At 29.3% G+C, this 22,725-nt stretch overlaps 1 protein-coding gene across 1 annotated transcript in view; it reads left to right on the top strand.

Annotated features, from left to right (window-relative positions):
* The window catches only part of LOC123305697, a 43,312-nt gene that overhangs the window by 16,945 nt on the left and 3,642 nt on the right, over positions 1 to 22,725 (top strand). The window contains exons 2-6 of the mRNA XM_044887486.1: positions 16,886 to 17,156; positions 17,524 to 17,720; positions 20,091 to 20,442; positions 20,514 to 20,681; positions 21,153 to 21,450. Of these exons, the coding sequence (XP_044743421.1) occupies positions 16,903 to 17,156; positions 17,524 to 17,720; positions 20,091 to 20,442; positions 20,514 to 20,681; positions 21,153 to 21,450 (1,269 nt within the window). The 5' untranslated portion in view covers positions 16,886 to 16,902. The remainder of the gene's footprint in view (positions 1 to 16,885; positions 17,157 to 17,523; positions 17,721 to 20,090; positions 20,443 to 20,513; positions 20,682 to 21,152; positions 21,451 to 22,725) is intronic.

A 22,725-nucleotide genomic window follows, 5' to 3' on the forward strand; every position in this document is an offset into this window, starting at 1 on the left:
ATTCAATTGGGTGTAAATTCCCATTAATATTTTGTAATAAAACGGCTCCTAGGCCAACAGATGACGCATCCGTTCTCACAACAAAGGGATATTTATCGTCAAAAATAGGAAATTTCAAAATTGGTGCAGATGTTAAAGCTCTTTTTAATTTAGAAATAGCTTCGACATGTACATGAGTTATTTTAAATTGAACATTTTTCTTTTTTAATTCATTCAACGGTGCAACAATAGAACTAAAATGCTCAATATAGCGAGCAAAAAACGCTGCCATTCCGATAAATTTTTGCAATTCCTTTATATTTTTTGGAATTGGCATGTCACAAATAGCACTAATTTTGTCAGGATTAGGACGTCTACCTTCTGATGATATAATATGGCCAAGAATTTTTAGACGTGCCATAAAAAATTTATTTTTCTTTGGATTTAAAGTTAAATTAAGTTTTTTAAATCTACTTAATACCTGGTTTAAATGAATTTTATGATCATCAATCGAGCTTGAAAAAACTATAATATCGTCGTAATAAATTAAGATACACACATTCAACAAATCGTTAAATTCTTTAATTAGAAAACGATATAAGCATTGAGAACTAATATTAAGTCCAAACGGACAACAAACAAAAGAAAATTGTCCCCATTGCGTATTAATAGCAGTAATATCTCTGCTCTCTTTACTCAAGCTACACTGGTAGTAGCTCTTTGACATATCCAAGGTAGAAAACACTTTTGCGCCTCCTAGACTAGAAAATACGTGATTGATCGATACATTTGAAATCGGATCAAACACAATTTTTTTATTAACGAACCTATAGTCAGCTACCATGCGAAAACCATCCTGTTTTTTAACAAAAAACACAGGAGATGCATAACTAGACTGGCTAGGAACTATAATATTTAATTTCAAAAGCTCATCCAAATGTTGCTTTAAGAGTAAAGATTTATCTTTTGGTAAAAAATATGCAGTTTTATAAACTGGTGTATCATCTTTAAGTTTAATATGATATTCATAATTTTTTGCTCTCCCAGGAATTTCAGAAAATACCGACTTATACTTTTTATATAATGCATCCATAAATTCTTTATCCCTTTCTGACAAATTTAGTGGTAATTCACAAATAATATTAACGAAAAATTGTGTGCAATTTTTTTCAAAAGGAATTTCAATATTTCTAAATGAATTAAAAAATACTTTGTTATTACTAAGGTCTAATATCATACCACATTTGTTGAGAGACGGTGCTCCAATAATCATATCAAAAATGGATTTTTCCATTAAGTAAAATTCTAAATTCCAGCTGAAATTACTAATCTTGACGTGTAACGTAACCTTCTTCTTCATAGTTACATAATTTGATCCCGGTAATGTAACAGTAATTTTTTCATCTTCATAAATAACTTTCTTAATTTTTAATTTACTAAACATTTTTCTAGAAATAACATTTATAGTTGATCCCGAATCTAAAAGAGATAATATTTTAATATTGTTCACAGAAACATAAATTAAGGGCATCGAAGATGCATTTATTGAAGAATTTAATGTGTGGCATGGTTCAAGTTTTTTGAACTTGTTGTGTCTCTATTGGCTAATTTAACACATTGTTGAATTTTGTGTCCTGTTCGTTTGCAATAAACACAAAATATAGATTTACTTTTATTTAAATTTGATTTTGCTATCTGAACAGAAGCTTTTTTATCATTTTGACCTGTAGTTTCAGGCTTAAGATCCTTAACATTTTGAACATTTTGAACATTTTGTTCAATATTAACTAAACTAGAATTTTGATCATTAACACTATTTTGTCTTCTATTTTGATACAAGTTAAATTTATTAAATGAATTTTCTCTTGTTATTATTTCTTGTAAATTTCTTACAAAAGAATTTAAAGAAACTAAAGTTTCAGGAATTGGAAGCAATTTAATCAAATTAAAGGTTTTCTGATTAACATGGGCAAATATAATTTGTATAACTATTTTAATGTCCTCTTTAGGCATTAGTATTTGCGAGTATTTCAAAATATCAGTTACGAAATCAGAAAACTTTTCATTTGGAAGTTGTCTTCTTCTAATGTATCTATCAATTGCAATTTGCAATTGTGCAGGAGATATATACTCAGATAATAAAATATTTGAAATATAAGTCCAAGTTTTATTATTTGAAATTTGCTTTGACCAAAAGTGTTTTGTATTTGAATTACATTTTGTAATTAAAAATTTAATAAGAGAATTTTCATCAACTAAACTTAATGAAACAACACTATTAGTTTCAATAATAAAATTAATAATTGAACTTGTATCAAATAAATCTAAAATTTTAATGTTATTTGTAAGAGATTCAAATCTAAATTTAAAATCTTGAGATTTCTCTTTACTTATCTTGGTATTTAGTGATGAAATAATGTGTGTTAAATGATCTACATGAATATATTTTGCCGCTTGCGTATCATACGACGTTGATGGTACCGGATCAATTAAACATTGTATTGTCTCATCCTTTTGTTGAACTGATACTTGAACATCTTTGTCAACGACATTAAAATCCGTTTGTATTCTTTTGTTGTTGTATTTTTCGTCTTTAACAGGTTTTGGAAAACCACGAAAATCTTCGTCGTCAGACGACATTTTTCCCTTTTATTTGATTTCCTCAAAAAAAAAATTAACGAAACGAAAACAAAAAAAGAAATTAGTAAAGTTCAACAAAGTAAAAATTACAAACGTTTGAATTAATTTTGATGAAATATGAACTTGTTTCAAAATAAATATTCATGTAAATAAAAAAAAAGTTTTTTTTTTAAAAATAGCCAATAAAGAAACATACAAAAAAAAACTATGAAATAAAATTTGGATTTACAACTTAAATAGTAGACCAATAAAGGTAATCAAAATAGCAATATATTTTAAGATTACATAAAATGTGTAAAAAAACAAAAACAAAATCTAATTAATTCAAACTAGTCAATGTTATATAATTGGATTTATAATGTCAATTCCTTGAACAAATACCAAAAAAAATATTAGATATTATTTTAATAAATATCCAATATTATGTAAAAAAATTTTTTTTTAATTTTCAAAATTTCAAATTTATATACGAAAATATTCAACTTACGTGATTCCACAAACTACATACAAGAAAACTCTACTAGTCAAAAAAATTTTAGAGAAAATCAAACGTAGATTCTTTAAAGTAATGTAACCAGATATAACGCAAAAAACTAAAAAAAGTGTTACGCTCACTACCAAATGTACGAAAATCGTAGATCGCGGAGCTCTGCTAACAAAGTGATACGCTCGCTACCAAGTGTAAACGAAATTGGTAGTTAACGCTCTCGCTACCAAGTGATGCGGGAATTAATGTTTTGGTGAGGAAATTAAAAAAAAAGAAACGAATTTTTTCTCTTCCCTAAACTTAAATACTTAATTGTTTGTCGACTTGCGTCGAGAACAAGAAGTAAGCCTCAGCCAAAATTCCTCGCAACCCCCAGAACACTCAGATTAATATTTACCAAATCAAAAAAAAGAAATATTAAACAGTGTCACTAAAGGGAAACATCCCGGTCTGAAAATAAAACCGAAACAGATCAAACTGCGTGCTAGGCCCAAAGATAACGCCGAAGGCGATTACCCCCCAGAAAGTATTAACAATACAAATAAAAAGTCTACGTTTAAAATAAAAAAAATATAAAGTTTGTTTATTTCATTAATTCAAAAAATATAAAATGTTTTACATAACGTAATTGAACTTGAAACTTACATGAAATTTCACATGTTGAATTTAAAGCCAAAATACAAAGTTTTTGAAAAAAACATCTTTCGATATAACTTTAGAAAAAAATTAACATATCTAAATATATAATAAAATGTTACCTGTATGTAGCTTGCGATCACTGTGAATCCAGCTCCCTAATTTACATTTTTAAGGGGCTGTGCTCACATATGAGATTCGAAAAGTCACAAAAACACAGGTAGAAAAAACCAATATTAAATTACACAATTTTAAATAATTGAAGAGTGTCTATTTCACTCTTCAAACTGTGCGTCTTTCAAAGAAACGACATTTCACAAAATATTTGATAACATTGTCGTATTGCAAATAAATATAAATTCTTATTAAGAATTAAAAAAAAGAAATATTAAAATTTAATAAATTTAATTATATTGCCACACACTAAAGGTGTGTTAAAAAATAAAGTGAAGGCATGATGGAATAAATAATTTAGATTAATTATTCCAACATGTTGTTGCTGTGCCAGTTCGAATTTCAAAGAGGTAGTTCTTAAACATGAATCTAGTTAGCTGCGTTTTTTGTGTACCGACTGGTGGCAATAAAAGGAACTAAAGTTGAAAAAAAATAAGGTACAGTCGCAGACAGAGTAAACTTTTCAATACAATATGTACCGTCACAGACAGATTTAAAGTTTGATATTTTACATTATTGTTGCATACTTTATTACTAATTAATTAATTATAATTAGTTTGCCAACAATTTGTAACATTGCGATTTCTTCTACTGGTTCTGTTTACATGCTAATATGCAAAATCTATTTACACGTTAAATATGGTATTTTTTGTATTGATGGAATTGACATTATCGAATGTTCTCATTAATAATTATAGTCCCGGAACCTCGTAAGGCCCACTTAACTTCAAAACGCTATAAATGTTTTAAACTAATATTTTTTTAGCGAATTGCCGAAGGAAATGGAGTATTACAAAATTTTGAATTCTTTCAAAAATAAAAACAATTTTGTGTTTTTGATCAGTTTTAAGCAAAAAAGTAATTTTGAGATATTTTCTCTAGTCGCTTAGTTTTCTTAAAAATTCTTGAAAAATTAAAAATGCAATGTTCGATTTTTAGAAAAATATGTTATTTTTTCCATCTCTGAGAGAATTCGCTTAGCTAATATTTTAATAAATGGGTAATTACTACAACCGGAAGATGAACGGGATCAGTGAATCACTATATATGTTTGGTGTAAGTTGCTAGTCTCTACATTCATGACCATTCTCTCTATGTCATTGGCCTTTGCCAAAGGTTGGTCAAGGCCTGGCAGACCAATACTTAGTTTATTAGCCTTGGCTAAGTCATTAGCAGAGGTTTTCAAAACAAGACTTGTTTTGAAAGCCTTGGCCTAGGTTTTGGCAAAGTTCAAGAAAATACGGAGTGAGACAGAGAAGTGTGCAATTTTGAAAACGATATAAAAAGAATTCCATCAAGTTTTCCAAATTATCTATTTAACTCCTTAAACTACATAAAAAAACATTAAAAATATTTAAATACTGAAGAAAAGTCCTTATTACTTTTAACTCCAATAAAATGACTCCCGTCTAAATGAACACATTTGTTCAGGTGAGCCTAGAAGTTATTCACCATATGTATCAGCATTGCCACTTTGGTTTGCCACGGCCTACTGATTTATTTGCTTAAAAACACAATTTATTTTCTTCATTAGGTACAAACTTAATTTTCTAAAATTCATTTTTAAATAGTTTAGAGTGATAAAAACGGAATTTTAAGAAATTTTATAGATCCTTAAATTATAATACGCCTTGAGCCTTCAAAATATTTGCAAGAAACAATTTTATATGCAATTTTGGAGTTATATTTTTCAGGTAATTCAGCAAGCTACAAAATATATATTTAGCAAGTTAGGTATTTGCAAAGCACTGATATCCATAACATTGAATTTAACGTGTAAATAATTGTTAATTAACTATTGACACGTCAACATGAAAATAATCGCAGTGTTTATTTAGTCTAAAAAGATCTTCTCTAGTCGTTAATTTGCAACTATTTGTTTAAGTGTTGACAAGAATATACTGAAAAAATATTAAAAATAAATAATGAAAGTCAAAATCAAATATTGACATTAAAAGGTCTTTCTTAACCGGATACTTCTACTATCTATAAGTTAAAATGAACATACTTTCTTCATTTGAATTAGCATTAACAAATTTTGCAGTGGGTTTAGTTTTATTTTTAATTCGTTAGATTAATTAGAATCCAATGTTCCATTCAGTCGAATGGGCTTTAAAGTTTCCCATTTTTGTTTTAATAGAGAGAAAAATTAACCAAAAGTATTTTGAAAAATGTAAAATTGGTGGAAATACCGGGAAAATTTATGTAACCCCTAAAAAATAAAAAAAATTGATTCGAATCAACTTTTAATAATTTTTTGAACACTAACTCTTTGAAGTTGTCGCTAAGCAAAACATAAATATTAAGTAAATATGAATTTCGGCTACAGTATAGTCATTCATCATCAGTAATTTTTCTCCTTACAAATATGTTGCTCATCGCTAATTTGGTGGCACTCCTGTTAGTGCTGTTCTAGCCAATCTTAATAGCATGGGACAGGATGGCTAAAAAAATTAAACAAAAAATTAAATAATGAATAAGCACCCTTGAGACTCAATTTGTAAGGCCGTTAAAGTTCCTACGAAATGTCGAAATCGTAGTTTCGATTCCTACCAAAATGTATTTATTTCTTCATGTGCGATTATTACAAAAAAAATTATTACAAATGTAATTATATCTTTAATAAAAAATTCTTATTTAATTAAAGAGTCTTTAAAAAAAGTTTTTTGTTAATATGACTTTGGTAGATGGATAAAAACCACCACAATCAAAAGCCACATTTATTTATGAAATAATTCACAAGCCGTTGAAGATAATTTAAGTATTAATTTTTTTATGGTAGATAAATCATATTGGACATCAACTGTTTATTACATTATGATTTCTTATCCCAAAAATTGTTTAATAAATAATGTAGGTAATTACTTTTTGTAATATCCGTTTACTGCCGCAATAAATATCACACAATAATAAATAACTAACTGTTCGTTAAAATTAATGAATCAAAAAAATTTTAATAAAAATATCAAAATTTATTTATTTCCTTTTACTGTCAAAAATAATGTCAATTAAAAAAAAAAGTATCGATTTGAATATGATTTTTACTTTACCATTATACAATGTATATAGATATAGTAATCATGTAAAAAATAGTTTTCGGGTTTTCATCAATATTTCATGTTTTAAGGACTCCTAATAAAATTCTTATATTTTAGAAGTAAGATCTAGTCATTCTCAAAAGTTAGATCTGGGATTTACTCAAAAACTTCTGTGTGGTTCACTGTTTGAAATGCAATATAATTCAGTATATACATATTGGTTAAGAAGAAAACGAAGAGTTCTTATTGTTTTTTGGAAAAATCTTAAGAGGGGAAGGTGTAGTTAACAAGAGACCCAAAATTGAAAACTTTTAAACTGTGAGAGATACAGAAAATCTTTAACAACAAAAAATGTTTATTTTATTAAACAGTTTTTTCATACTTTTAATGATTTGATAGAAAATTTACTGAAAACTATTTTCCTTTCACATGCAGTATGTCGAAATTCATTTAACAAAATTAAAGCGATTATTTGAATTTATTATGACTAAGTTTTACCATCATCGATACAACATTTCTCATGTTAAAATACAGGGTGGATCAAAATGTACACAGGAAAAACATTGCTTCAAACTGGTTTAAAAAATTTAATTTTTCAATTTTATTACAATAATTTTTTTACTTTTAATTTTTATCAAGCGGTTCCCTGTATGATAAAGTCAAATTGAAGTCCCTCAACATTTGGTCATGAAAAAATTTCATTTCCTTTGAAATAGATTTATCATTGTCTTACTCTATAAACAAATTAATACAAGGACTACTGGATGCCGTTATCCTGAAATTATGGAAAAAATTTGCAAGTATTACCGCTACTTCCTAAAAGCTAACATCAAATTTTTGTTAGAAAATATTACCTCTATTTTTACCCTACGTTTATAGAAATCAGCAAGTGAAAACAAGCAATTGACTGTGATTTATTGACATCACGTAAGTTAAGAAAGATATCCCCTCTTAGATAGCCACACATTCATAAATGATATTTCCATAGAATACATACTATAAAATTTGCACCTAATTTGCGCCCTCGTGGGTAAACAGTGATGATTACAAAAAAATGTATCAAATAAAAGTTGTTTATTTTTTTATAATAAACATTTTTTATATTTAAACTTTTATTCGATCTCTAACGGTGTACAAGATGGGTCCTTCGGACCCGAAATTCAATTGACCTATGTTGTTCATTTACGAACTCGAGCTCATTTTTTATGTACTGAACACGCTATAAAATTTCAGCTTGATATTTTTTCGTTTTCGAGTTATCGTGTACACAGACGGGAAAACGGACAGACAGACAACCGTAAATTGTAATCAATATTTTTAAGCGTTACAAACTTGAGACTAAACTTAATATACCATGATATATTTCATATATACATGATTTAAAAAGCGACCAATATTGAATTTTCAAACCATAAACTATTGAAGAGGTTGTTCTTCAGATACAAAAACAAATATTTAAGACAATATCAAATGTATTTTTCATCGTTTTGCTTATGGGCAGTTATACTTCAAATATATATATTTTATTTGAAACCTTACAACAAAATTTTATGATTTTAATTGTAAGTAAATATCAAAAACAAATCTAAATATATTACGAATGAACTTTAAAAACAGTTATTTGCATAAAGTTTTCAAAGTTATTACATATATGTTGTATGTATATGTTAGATTGTATATTATAGAATGGAGATGAGGTAAAAATCCATTATTAAATATTTACATTTATATAATATAAAGCGTGGGTTTGTTGTATAATATTATATTTAATACACATATATTTATAAATACATTACTTCCAATATACTATATTAACTCAAAAGATTTGTAATATATGGTAACTAATCTCAATTATACTCATTTGTAATTGAGTTGTTTTTTTTTTTCGTAATAATTGAAAAGTTACATACAGTTTTAAAGAACTTTTCGAAAGAATAACGAAAACGTCCGATGAAAATCATGTGACGTATTTATTTCATTTTTTGGGACGGTCAACAAAAGATTTATTAAAATTTAAGATTTGTATAATCATACATCACGCTAAAGGGTAAATCGACGAAAACGAATTTTTAAAATTATATACAATTAAACATTATTCAGCTAAAACTAAATAGATGGAGTGACAGTAACTCCGTGTCTAGGATAACATAATGAATGTGATGAACAAGCGCAAATGGACTACTTAGGTGAATTTATGAACACCAATACCATAATTTTGTTTGTAGCATCAATATTTGTAACCGATACAAATTTGTGACTAAACTAAATATAGGTACCCTGATATAACAATACATTGTATAAATCGTTTCCGTCTGTCTGTTCCTAATCCCTATGTGTGCTCAGATCTTTAAAACTACGCATCGGATTTTGACGCTTTTTTTCAAATATATATAGAGATTCGTGAGGGAGGTTTTATGTATAATGCATGCGTAATATAGTAGAGTAAGGGTTTGAAATAGGGATTTAAGGGAATGTGCTTCAAAAACTTATAAAGTTGTGCATCGATTAAGCTCAAATATTGACAAGATTTACAACCAGCTTCAAGGATTGCTTTTATTTAATTTTAACCTACGGGGGCATGAAAGGGTGGAGCAAGAAAGTGGGGATGAATAATCGTCGAATATTTTCAAATATTCCCAAATGGGGTATCAAATAAAAGAGCATGACGTGAACATTACAAAACTGTAACCCCTACGCAAGGGGATATGGAAGAAGGGGTGAGAGTGGGGATGTTGCCCAGCAAAGCGGGTAGTTCACAGCTAGTTTCATATATATTGTATAAAAATTAAAACTGAAAGGTGAATAAAAATTCTTCTACTTCAGCTACATTATTGTTTTTAGTTCAAGCGCTTGAAGGATTTTTGTGACTGATTAAGATATATGTACCGTGAAAAATCACTCAAAACAAACGTCTAATTTTTGTAAAACTTTTGACTTACTTTAAAATGTCTATAATTTTTCGAATTTTAACCCTTATTAATCGATGGTTTATGCATACGTCGAGATTTAAAATATTGACTTCTCGACTCTTTGGTGGGAAAATTTCTCTTGTCGGCAGTTTCTAATCAGTTGAACACGTTTAACCCGTTCGTTGCAAGAGCTTCAACACCTGAAATTTAAATCCAATACACACGTGATTATTTTAAATTTGGTTCTTTGCCACTGGTTATTATTATCACTGGTTCTTTAGTCACAAAACAATTCCCATTTTTCATCTCCTGCTTTACGATATTTTATTTTTTATTTTAACAGAACCTTTTACATGTAAATGGTAGGCCAATCTTTAAATAAGATATCTATACAAACAAATAAAATTGAACTTACATAATGTATATGGAATGTTTACACAGTACTTATACCAAAACAACCAATTTTTGTCAGTCTGTCTGATTGTTCCGGCTAATCTCCGAAACGGTTGGACTGATTTTTACGGGGCAGATAGCTGATAAAATCAAATTCCTTTACAATATGCAGCGAGCTACATGGTCGAAGGTTGACGTGGGTTAAAGGATAATGTGGTAGATTTGCTTTAAAGTTGGCATTATTTATATTGCCAGTATTATGAACAGGAGTAAGTGAGAGCAATGTGAGAACAAAAGCTATAACGCGGTCGTTGTTTTCAAAGTTGAAATTGCACAGCGAAGCGGGCCGGTAACTGCTAGTTCTAATAATATACTGATTTATTGGAAGTATGTTTAATTAAAAATGGGTGTGGAACACACAAAAAACGATTTCATAAATGTTTAAATTAATTCCAAATAAAATTTCTTAATCTAAAATTTAATTCAAAGTAATTAAAATTAAAAAAATATATTCATGGCATTTTTTGATAATTATTCCAAGAATAGGGATTTATTATTCCTTTTAAAAAAATTTTGTGAATTAATGATTTAAACATTATATACATATATGTATTACCCTGTATACATGTATATATATCAAGGTATACTAAATTTAGTCCCAAGTTTGTAACGCTTAAAAATATTGATGCTACTAACAAAATTTTGGTTTAAATGTATTTGAAATTATAAAATCACCTAAATAATCGATTCTATTTCCGGTTGTCCATCCGTCTGTCCATGAACACGATAACTCAAAAACTCATCTCAAATCAAAACTCATCAAAATTTCATCTTGATATCCCAAGACGAAATTTTTATAGCGTACTCGGGACGTAAAAAGTGAGTTTGAGTTCGTAAATGAGCATCATAGATCAAAAGAATCTTGTAAGCCGTTAGAGATAGAACAAAAGCTTAAATGTAAAGAATGTTCCTAATAAAAACAACTTTTTTTTTGAAACCTTATATTTTTTTGTATTGAGGAAATAAATTAAGAGAAATCTTTGATATTTTTTTCTCCAAAACTAATAATTTTGAAATTTTCGAAAACCAAATATAGTGGTGTCATAATTGTGTTAGTTTTTGTCTTGCATAATTTATTAGAAATAATGCAAGAATGGCATTCAACACTTTCTATACAGGGTTTCCACAACTCAGTCAATTTTTTGTTTTCACTTATTTTATTAATCTTTAAAATTTGTGGGGCAATTTGCTAGACTTATTTAAGTTGTTTTAACTTATTTATGGTATTGTAAAATCCTAAATGGCCGAGCGTTTGACTACTTAGCCTTAGGTTGCGTGTTCGAATCCAGGCAGCGGCAGTGTGAACAAATATAATTAATGCGTTCTGTGGAATTGATCACATTGTCGTCTCTTGGATAAGCATGAAGTAACCGATTTCACCCACATCATAAAAATGTAATTGTAAAAATTAATGTAATTTAATGAATAAAAATTAACAAACAATCAATGATGTGGGTGGCCTCTGTGATAAGGCGTATGTCAGAAAAACGGAAGTTAAACCTCATTATTATTTATTGTATTTATAATATAAAACCCTACAATTAGCGACCCCAATACTCTTTTAATAAAAAATCAATTATTATGAATAAATAAATAATATAACTGTTATATAATTCATAAAATTTTAATATTAAATTTTTCAATTAATAAACTAGATTTTTAATAATAAAGATTCAATTCTTATTTAAATAATTATAAATTTGATTTGGTTTTTTGAATCCACAGTCTGACTAATAATAATAATAATAATAGTAATAATACACTTTTATTAATTTTTCTGTTCGTCAAAAAAATCTCACATACCTACCTATATTTTAAACTCTCACAAAAAAAAAAAACAGAGAATCAAAATCATTCTGTGATCTTTTTAAAATGACTTGAGCGAGTATAATCTAAAACCATGAGATGGGCAAGTTCATTGAACCCATAACTTTTTAAAAGGTCTGTTGTAGATAAAGGTACCTATAGTGTTAAAGTTAGTTCTTTCTGTTAAAAGAATTCCTTTTTTTGTGTGTTGTTATATTAAAAGAATTTTTAAATGTTTTTTATTCTTTACTTTTTATAACGAACTGATAATCTATTTTTAATAGCACTTAAACTCTGACTAGAATCTAAAGTCTTCTATTAGTAGACAAACGTAATTTCACGTTTTAAGTTTAGATTATTCTAAGAATTACCTAATGTTTTTGAAATATTTTAAAATACAGCACCTTACTCAATTTCTGAGCCAATGGGAACAATGAGAAAATTGTTTTCAGACATTCGAGTGAGTGTCGACACTGCCGAACGAGTCGTTGAACCTAACTTAGTTTCACACATATTTCTATCAGTAAATTTTCTGTAATATACTTTTCTACTTTCTACCTTTAAAATTTGAAATAAGGTACATCAAAAACCTGGCCACATACACTATAAAACATTTCATCAAACGTGTTTGACAAACTCTTTCATTAAAAAAATTTATTAAAAGTATGGAACCGTAAATTAGATATGTGATTTGTGGTAATCTGTGATTTGAACTCTGGTGTTAACAATTAACCCGACAATAAAAATAAACCGTCGTTATAAACAAACACAGGCGATATTTTCATTCAACGGTTCACACACATACAGTACAACTAGAATTCTGGACAATTCTAAAAAGAAATAAGCAATATCGTTTTATATTACTTAAACAGAGATAGAAAACATATACAAGTAAAATATATGCAATAGAACATACGTGACAGTTCTAGAATTTGCTAGACTGTACGGTAACAATTGATTGTAACTATATAAACACCGCACAGTCTGCGATACCGTCAGATTACAATACATACTCTTCAAGTTAACTACAGAACCAGTCAAGTTTTATCATCTATCGGAATAACATTAAAATAAAAATATTGTGAACTATATCGTATTAGTATGTAGTAAAAACTTAACAATAAAAATTTGTATAAGTATTTGAGTATAGACAGTTCATTTTTTTTATTACACAAATTTGATTACGTTAAGCCCGCTACAGAACCACCCATTTTATTTATACCGCAAACCCAATTTATTATTTTCTCTAGAGACATACATATTCTCTATTAAGTTTTTTACATCAGAAATTAATGGAATTAACATAAATTAAGGCTCATTAATTTTCTTTTAAGTTTTCGTAGATTATCTCAATGCATTTATTGTTAGTAAATAGCTCTTACAAGGTTATACTTTTTCTAGCGGAGGTGACCAGCGTTTGTGTAGCGGAAAGTATACTTCGAATTCGCAAACTCGGGTCTGCCCGACTGGCCTCTACCAACTGAGCTATAAAATGCATACGACAGTAAAACTTTTACAATTGCCAATAAAATTTTATCTTTTATCTTTATCTTAAATAAAAATTTAAATAAAAAAGACTTTTTAAAGGGCAAGCTTTTATTGAACTATAAAATAGAAAATAAATATTTCTATGAGTCACTCATACCTATTTGTAAAAGCTGGAGGAGCTCACTTCAATATATCAAGCATGATTCAGAGCGTCCCAATTTTTACAAATTATCAATTAAATTTACAAATAGTTACTCTTAGAAATATTTACTATCTACTTTTTAGTTCAATAAAAGCTTGTCCCTTAAAAAGTATTATTTATTTAAAACTAAAAATGGTATGTTTATCAAATATAGTGGAAGTGTTGGGAAAATCAGGCCATGGCTACCATATAAATGCATTGTCATCCGATTTACATATGTGATTCGTATTCTACTCAACTAATCCTTTTATTTGATACCTATATCATGGGATTACATAAAAAATAACTAGTCCTCCAATTAGCCATATTGGATCTAGAATGACGTTACTTAGATAACCACGCCTTGTTATCCCAATCAAATGTTTATGTAAAAATACAGCTCAATTGTGAGTTGATCCGAACAAATATGCATAAATGCATCCACACATACATACATTGTAAGTTAAATAAACGCTTGTAAAAACGAAACTTCGAAACCTTAAATCTTATTCACGCTATTCATTTTCACACAACAAATCGGAGATTTTATGTCAACAGGGTGGAAAGTAAGAATGTATAATTATATTTCATCGAATAATATTTGATATAAAACAAATATTACATTATAATGATAATAGACGTTAAACTGAAGTAAAATATTTAAAAAAATTGGGTAATCATTGTTAGTGTTAGGCAACTTGTTTAACTTTTGTGTTATACACATGATGTCAGAAATATAAACAATGAAAGAAATGTTGTTAGAGTTCCGTAGCTATAATAATGATTGATAATCATGCTTTTGAAGATTCTTTCAGTCTATTTATTATTTTTATTTGTGTTTCTGTTTCTATACGCAAATGGCATAATGCATTACATAAACTAATTGAAAAATAAAAAGAAATATTAGGCCAAGTATACCAAAGGCTAACTTTGGCAAATTATGCTCGTACGCTGAACGTGAACTTTTATTAGTAGATATCGATAAGGCGGGTATTTACTTACCCTACGCGAATATAGATAGGAGAGATTGCCTATCCGAATTACTATATCATTTCGTATCAAGAAGTTTGATTGTTACAATAGTTTATTTTGTTTCTATTATTGAAGCTTTTGCCTTCCTATAATTAAAAAAAAAATATTTTTACGTATGGAAGTGTTAATGTAACATTTATTTAAATGTCATTTTCTTTCTTATCCGAAATTGAGAGTAGAATTTAAAAAATTTGCTGCCATTTCTTAGAAGGTATTATATCAAACGAATACACGTTTTGGTTGATACTTGATACCTGCATAAACGTTGCATATAATTACAGAATAAGCATCTACAAACACGACAGTCTAAAAAGGTATTTGTTAAAATGTAACGTTCCTCTTGTGTAACGGTAATTCCAGATTTATATTTTATTTTATTTAATACACTATTTCAAGAATGTATATTTAATAAATTTGTTGCTTTTGTAAAAATAAATATAAAATTATGTAAAATATAATATTTAAGTTATATGATTATTTAATTTCAATTTTATTATTAAATTATCAAGTTTTATTTAATTACGCCTTCAAGCAAGTACAAATATTCTATATTTTCGCGAACAATCTTTAGAGACACATATTTCTCTTAACTTGTTATAATAAATTATATTAAACTAGCTGTGAACTACCCGCTTCGCTAAGCAATTCCAATCTTAAATACAAAGATTATTGTGTTATTACCTTCACTTCATATGTCGTCACTTATTCTCCTTTTGTTCAAATTTTCTTCGATTTAATTATTTTGGTGCGATAACCAAATTTTTTTAAAACAATCTATGTTACGCGCTCATAATGAAGCTTTCTATACGTGAAATAAATTTTCAAGTCGATGAAGTATCTTTTTATTCTTACCCCTACATATCTTGAAAGCTGTGATTTAGTTCATACCCCCGATAAAAAATTCACAATTTTTAAACGGCTAAACTAACCTTCATATAACTTACAGTTTTTTAATATACACATCATGCCTTTTTATTTGATATCAGACGTGGGTATTTTTGAAAATATTCGATCGTTCATCCCCACTTTGGCATACGCCCTTCCGGTTGAATTACAGTTGTATAATGTACACGTGATGCTCTTTATTTTATATATCACTTGGATATATTTGAAAATATTCGATTGTTCATCCCCACTTTCACGCCTCCGCCTTCACCGAAGGTTAGAATTTGATAAAAACAATCCTTGAAGCTGATTGTATATCGTTTAAAATTTGAGCTTAATCGATGCAGAACTTTTAAATTTTTTGAATCAGTGCAGACCCCTTTCAACACCTTATTCAACTCTTTATAGTTGCATTAAAACATACATACCTACATACATACAGAGAGAGTTACTTTCGCATTTATAATACAAGTATGGATAATTTGTATAAATTTTAAAAGGAAAACTACATAGACTAAACAAAAAAGTCAACAGTTTTTGTTTCGCCAAAAATTAAAATACACAATATTTTCAGATGTGTATGCAGATATACTTTGTCATCCTGATTCCTTTTGGGCTCTACCATTTCTAGGGTAAGGAGGTGAGCTTGAAGAAGTGTCACTTCAATATACTCTACAAATCGAAGCGTTGTCGTAGCCATCAAAAATTCAAGACTATTTGTAAAAAAGAAAAAAATTTCAGTGTTTGTCTTGATGCACCAACGTGCTACGCTCATTATATAGAAACTGTTACACCCTTTAAAAAACTCAATTTTTTCCGATCAGTTTAATATGTGGTTCGTAGCCGTACAACAACGTCCCCAAGTCGGAGACGATCTAACGCATCAGCTCATGCATATATATATATCGAAACAGAAAAACTTAGTTTTCCACACTAGTTATACACGTTACTATTATTTCAATTTTCTGTATGAATATAGATAATTTGCAATCAAGAAATGGAAAAAAGCATAACAGGACTAGTACAAACCAAATAATAATTAACTTAAGAAACCGGTTAAATTGAAAGGTTATCTATAAGCAAAAGGGTCATTGCTTATTTAAAGTAACTTTATAATTGTTACCAGTTTTTTAAAATTGAGAAACATTTAATACATTGTATTTGTTTTTACTTACAGGGTGTTTCAGGGAAAAAATGCAAGACTGCTGTTCTTCGGGTGGAGGCGGTGGAGAACGAATTCGCCGTGAACGGACAGCTCCGTTAAGTCCACGTTTAGCCTTACGCCGTGTATTGTTATTGGCTGAAGGACGACAATTTCGTGAAGCTGCATCGGTTGTTGCACGGCTTGGTCCAGCTGGCTTAAGTACCGTGGCTTCAGAATTACCAATTGATTTACTTGTGGAGTCGTTACCGCATTCTGCTCAATTATTAGAGGTGCTTTTTAATCGGTAAGTAATTTTAATGAGCCACAAAATACTAATCATATCTTGATTCTTGCCGAACTGTATCTTGATTATTTTATGTAAATTTTTAATATTAATACCTAGGCATTTATTCTATTATCTGGTCTGTGGTACTAACCTTCTTGTGTATGTAAGTAAAACGAACTTTTTACTGAATAACAAATCCAGGCCGAAAGCCTCATTGGAGGGCTACAGCTGGCTAAGAGAGATAAAACGTTTCAAGGAAAATATAAGGGTTTAAATATTATAAGATACTGATGCCCCTATCACTCGAAAAATGAATCTTTTGCATATTCCATAATCAGATGATGCCAAAACAATAAACATAATTTCAATTGAAAAATTTTTACAGTTTAGTAGCATTAGGCTTACGGCCGGCAATATCAGCTGATCCAGTTGTTTGGCAATTAGTACGATTATTTGCATCACATCAGGATTCAGCCTTAAGACAACGATGTGGACGTTTAGTACAAGCGTTAGCTGAATGGCAACCTGGTTTACGTGGGGAATTAATCAATAGGCGGCGTGCATTAGATCATGCTGTCGAAGGTATGATGATTATAATGAGAAAATAATTTTATGTAAATAACTGTTTTTATAGAAGCGGAATTCAATTATAAATTTCAGTGCTGAAAGTCAATTTATTTATGTATAACAACTTAGAAGTGTCTATATAAACTTGAACTGTCACCAAAGAAGTCTTGCTATCGTATTTATGTTGAAAGCGAAATTATCCGGAATCTAAGCTCAAATTTTAATTATAGTTCAAATTATTAACTATAAGTTGAAATTTTCGTTATATGCATAGATATAACATGACCTATAGAGGAAATAACACCCGGGCCAACAAGTCTAGTTTCATCTTATAGTAGCATCGAATGATAACATCGTTTTTTAGATTTCACAATCAGACCCAGGCCTAGCTCCCGGTCTGCGCCTGGTCTTGAGTAAGTAAAAACAAAATTTTTTTTCGTATTGTTTTACCGAATCATATTTAGTTTTACCTGTATCGATGTTTATGATAATCTAATATTTTGAATTTATAGTATGACGTGATAATTACGTGTACTAATCAGTTTTTAGTTTTCTGCAAATAAGAAAGTTTTTTTAATCACCACAATTTTTCTACTTTAACAGCAGCAACAAACACGGTTCATAAGCCTTTTCTAAGACTTGGCAAACTAATGCTGGTATTGGTTTGCCACCTAGTTTGCCGGCAAACTTGTTACTTCCTACATAACATAGAATAAGTGTATTTAAAAAAATTCCTCTAGTATGCAAATTTTGTTTCAATAAATTTCGTAATATAGTACTTTTCACGAAGATAAATGTGAAATGTGAGATTTAGTCCGGTTGCTATAGAATCTAATGATAGTGATCCAATTTACGCTAGTGCTTTCAATTTTCGAAAGAATCATAAAAATTTGTAGTAAACAAAGACATTTATGTCATAAAAATTACCAATTTTTATATACAGTAAAGTTTCTACTCTATCATGTAGAGAAGATATCTTAACAGTCAGGCAGCACATCGTCTGTGCACAATAATTAATTGAATTACTGAATAGACCAATAGAAGACGATCTCTACTTTCTAAATCGATATTTCAGCTTCATTTCTTACTATATCGTAGACAAGGCATATACTTACTTTTTATTATAAATAACTTTAGTTGTTATCTTATTTTTGCTAGCTGTAATTCGTGGCTTCAACCACGTGCCACGTTAGCTTGTAAATGCAGTTTCGAAAAATTCAAATACATTTTATATAAATATAAAAAAAGGAGTAAATGGTATTAGAAAACCATAAGTGATCTTCTTCTCTCCTACTTTAATTTGTTCAGATTATGGGTTCATTGTTTAAAATGATCAAAAGTAATTTAGGCGAAAAACAGTCGTCAATGCCCGAATCCAAACCTTGCCTATAGCTAATAAATCAGACCTTAATTTGCCAACTCTGGCTTAAGCTGAGCGAAGGCTAATAAATCAAAACTTGGTTTGCCAGTCTTTTCCAAGCCATAACCAAGGATAATAAATCAACTTAATTTTTAAATATTTTTTGGATTTTATTATAGTAGAGTAAATATGAGTGATCGTGTGGGCAAAGACGTGTAACTTACAACAAGTACATAAATTATGTCAGATCCCGGTTGGGGCAAACCTGTTATTTAATATACTGCCAATGCATGAATTTGGAAGCCGATTAGTCCACGTAATTATCACATCGTACTGCACATGACAAATATTACATTATTATAAAGGGATCGATCCAGAAAATTAAATTTTTATACTTGCACTCAGTCTTGATATCCAAGCTTGGCACCAAAGCTTAAAACAATGTTTCATTCGATGTTAGTACAAGATGAACTTGGTATTAATTTCCAAGTTTAGACAGTCCACTGCTCAACAATCTTCAACTATAATTGAACCAAAGTATGTCAGATTGGAACCTTTTCTTTTTGAAAAGGTTACATATACCTAAATCAATAAAATATGAAGTTAAGAATGTTAATCCACGTTGAGGCGCTTATATGTCCTTTAAATTTTTCTGCGAATGGTACTAGTCACCTTAATCAATTCCAATTTTACAAATTTTCATTACAGAAATGGTAAGATATAATGAAAATCCCAGAGGGTGCAGTTGATTAAATTGGGCTAAAGTATTTTTTAAATATTTTTAAAATATTGGTTTTTTTAGCCTGAAATAAGCGAGTGTTAAAAATCAATAATTCAACTATCGAAAAAATTCATAAACACCCGCAATCAGATTCCGGACTTCTTGTTTTTACAGTTAAAGTTAAAGCAGTCATCGTGAAATTTCGAAGTGATAGTTTTTAGATCTTATAGGCCTTAGGTCTATTATCTCTTAAAACGTTTCTTACAATTATTTTTTGCTTTTGTTTTTTCTTCAAAATTTACAGGACTCGGTTGCCATGGTTTAACAACAGATACAAGTAATGGAGGTTTAACTCAACTACATTCGGCGCTAAAAACAGAATTATCACGACATATTGAAACATATAAAAGTGCAATACATCGTTTAGATGAATTAAATTCATCGCCAACATCCAATAAAAATTTAACACAATCATCACATCAACGATTACTATCGTTACGCTATGCAGACATACAACAACGATTAATCGATAATAAAACATTATTAACCTTATTAGATAAACCAGCATTACAACAATTACGTCCATTAATTGAAACTTTATCAGATCGTGTTCAAAATGATAAAGAGGCATTATTTTGTGTATCACAATTAAAACGGTAAGAAATGTTATATAGATAATTGAGGAGCATAGCATAGAATTTGAAACATTTTTCTTATTTTTATGCAGGTTGCATCCAGTGGATGATGATAAACCAGTTGCAACAATGCTTATGTCATTTTCGCAGGGATGTGGTGCATTATTGGAGTTAATACCATCCTCGGAGCATCCTGATAGTCCTTGTTGTAGTGATGGGTACCATTCGGATCTTGAACCAAATGCCATCTCCGATCCAAGGTATGTAAAGAATCTCAACCACTCATATTTGGTAAAACAGGAAACAAGAAATAGTTTAACATTTTGGATGAGACTAAAATTTTCGATGGCGAGGTCACCGGTTTACCTTGTACTTCACCGATAGCTCATTCATAGAGAATCAGCACTCCTTTACCACTTCAGAAGCTTGGCAGAACGAGCTAAACCATTTTATCGATGCTTGATCGTCAGAGAAAATATCAATATCGCAGGAGATTAATGTGTTCGTTCTTATCCATTCAGATTCTCAGAGTCAGTTCTACAGCTTACTTTGCCTTCAGGCCAAGATCTTGAAAATAAAGCTGTGGGATCTATAAAATACCATCAAAAGCAGATTATGAAATCGTTGTGGGAGTAAAATTCAAATTTTTTATGAATAAAACAGATTCAAATGCTCCGGTTTTGGATTAATTTAATTTTTATTTAACTATGTTCCTCTTTATTTGTTTTCAGACGTGATTTAGTCAATCGTTATGCGAATTTATATTCTCAAGCACGGCTACATACATTAGACGCTTTGGATGCATTACCGCAATTACAACATGCAACACAATTAAAAGGCAAAATTTTATTTTCTGTGATAGTATTAGCATATCGTTCTGCGCAAAATTTACGAGAGAGAAAAGTACGTGAAGTATGCCGTTGTTTATGTGCGGAGCGAGGACAAGTTGCTAGACAATTGGAAGCAAGTATTGGACGTCATTTACGCAATACAGCGGATACGTTTCCATTACATTGTGCTGAGAAACAGGTTTCGTATTTTATCATCAGTTTTATTTTGGGGGGTGGTACAAATAGGAATTATAATTTCTATATGAAATCCAACTTACAAAGTAAGATGGTTTTTCGTTGGTTGTAATCTCAATGCTTTCAAGCTTACGGCTTTGTGTACCAAACTAACCTACCTAATACCCCTTTCCCCTGTACTGGTAGGACCACAGTCTCTAAATTTGAGTTGTCGTTGAATATGTCTGTTTTACATACTGGATGTTGAATTGTTATTTATTTTCGCAAAAAACATTGGTAAGTACATTGGTAAGGAATGAGTTGGAGAGGTGGGGTGGCAGGACGGGGGACAGATAAAATTTATAGTGGTAAATGAAGAATATAACGTTTTTTTTAATAAAGAAATAAATTCAAGAAATTTGCGACGGTCAAAAATGTTACGGAATTCTGCTGACTTACAAAATTCATTCGGACGGAAAATATAATGCGAGGCAAGTTATTACTTAGTTATATCAATATTTTGTATTTTATAGAAAGAAAATTTTTATTGAATCATAATTTATTTTCCCTGTTAGCACTTTTTTCTTAACACAGCTATTTATCAGCAGAAGCATCTAATCAACAATCAGATATTGAACCATATATTTTATTATAGAATCAATATTTTCAATTTGGGGGAATCAAATTATTATTTTATTGTGCTCAGAATTGACTCAAAGATCAAAGGCAATAACTCTTGGCCTGCCCAGACTTATGAAATGGTTTCGATTTATGTGAAAATTATTAAATCTCCTGCTTCTCATTGTATATTAAAAGTATCTAATGAGAGAATCATTTTTGGCAAATTATTTAATACAGTGTACTTCCTGTAAGCTAGTAAATATAGACAATATCTCATGATAAATATGTTATACAGGTTGCCTAAAACCTACAAATATTAAAATTTGAAAAAAATTAAAAATTTTAAATTAAAATTTTGTGTTGCTTATTGTATTTTAAATATTCAATCATTATATAATATTTGACGTCATAGCACGTTAAGGAAAAATTAACATTAAAAAAAACTTTAACTTAAAGGAAAACAAATAAATTAAAACTAATATAGACAATAAAATTACAAACTAATTATTTAACATACTCGTGGACACAGAAATTGAATAAATAAATGCAAAATTTTGCGATAATTATTGATATGAATTTACCAAAAAATTACGAATTTTGTAAAGAAACTTCGCTTACGAGCTACGATGCTATAGACGAGTCTATCGGATATGATTTTGTATCAGGGATTTCATTAAAT

The sequence above is a fragment of the Chrysoperla carnea genome, chromosome 1 (genome assembly GCF_905475395.1).
Source record: "Chrysoperla carnea chromosome 1, inChrCarn1.1, whole genome shotgun sequence".
Classification (NCBI taxonomy): domain Eukaryota; kingdom Metazoa; phylum Arthropoda; class Insecta; order Neuroptera; family Chrysopidae; genus Chrysoperla; species Chrysoperla carnea.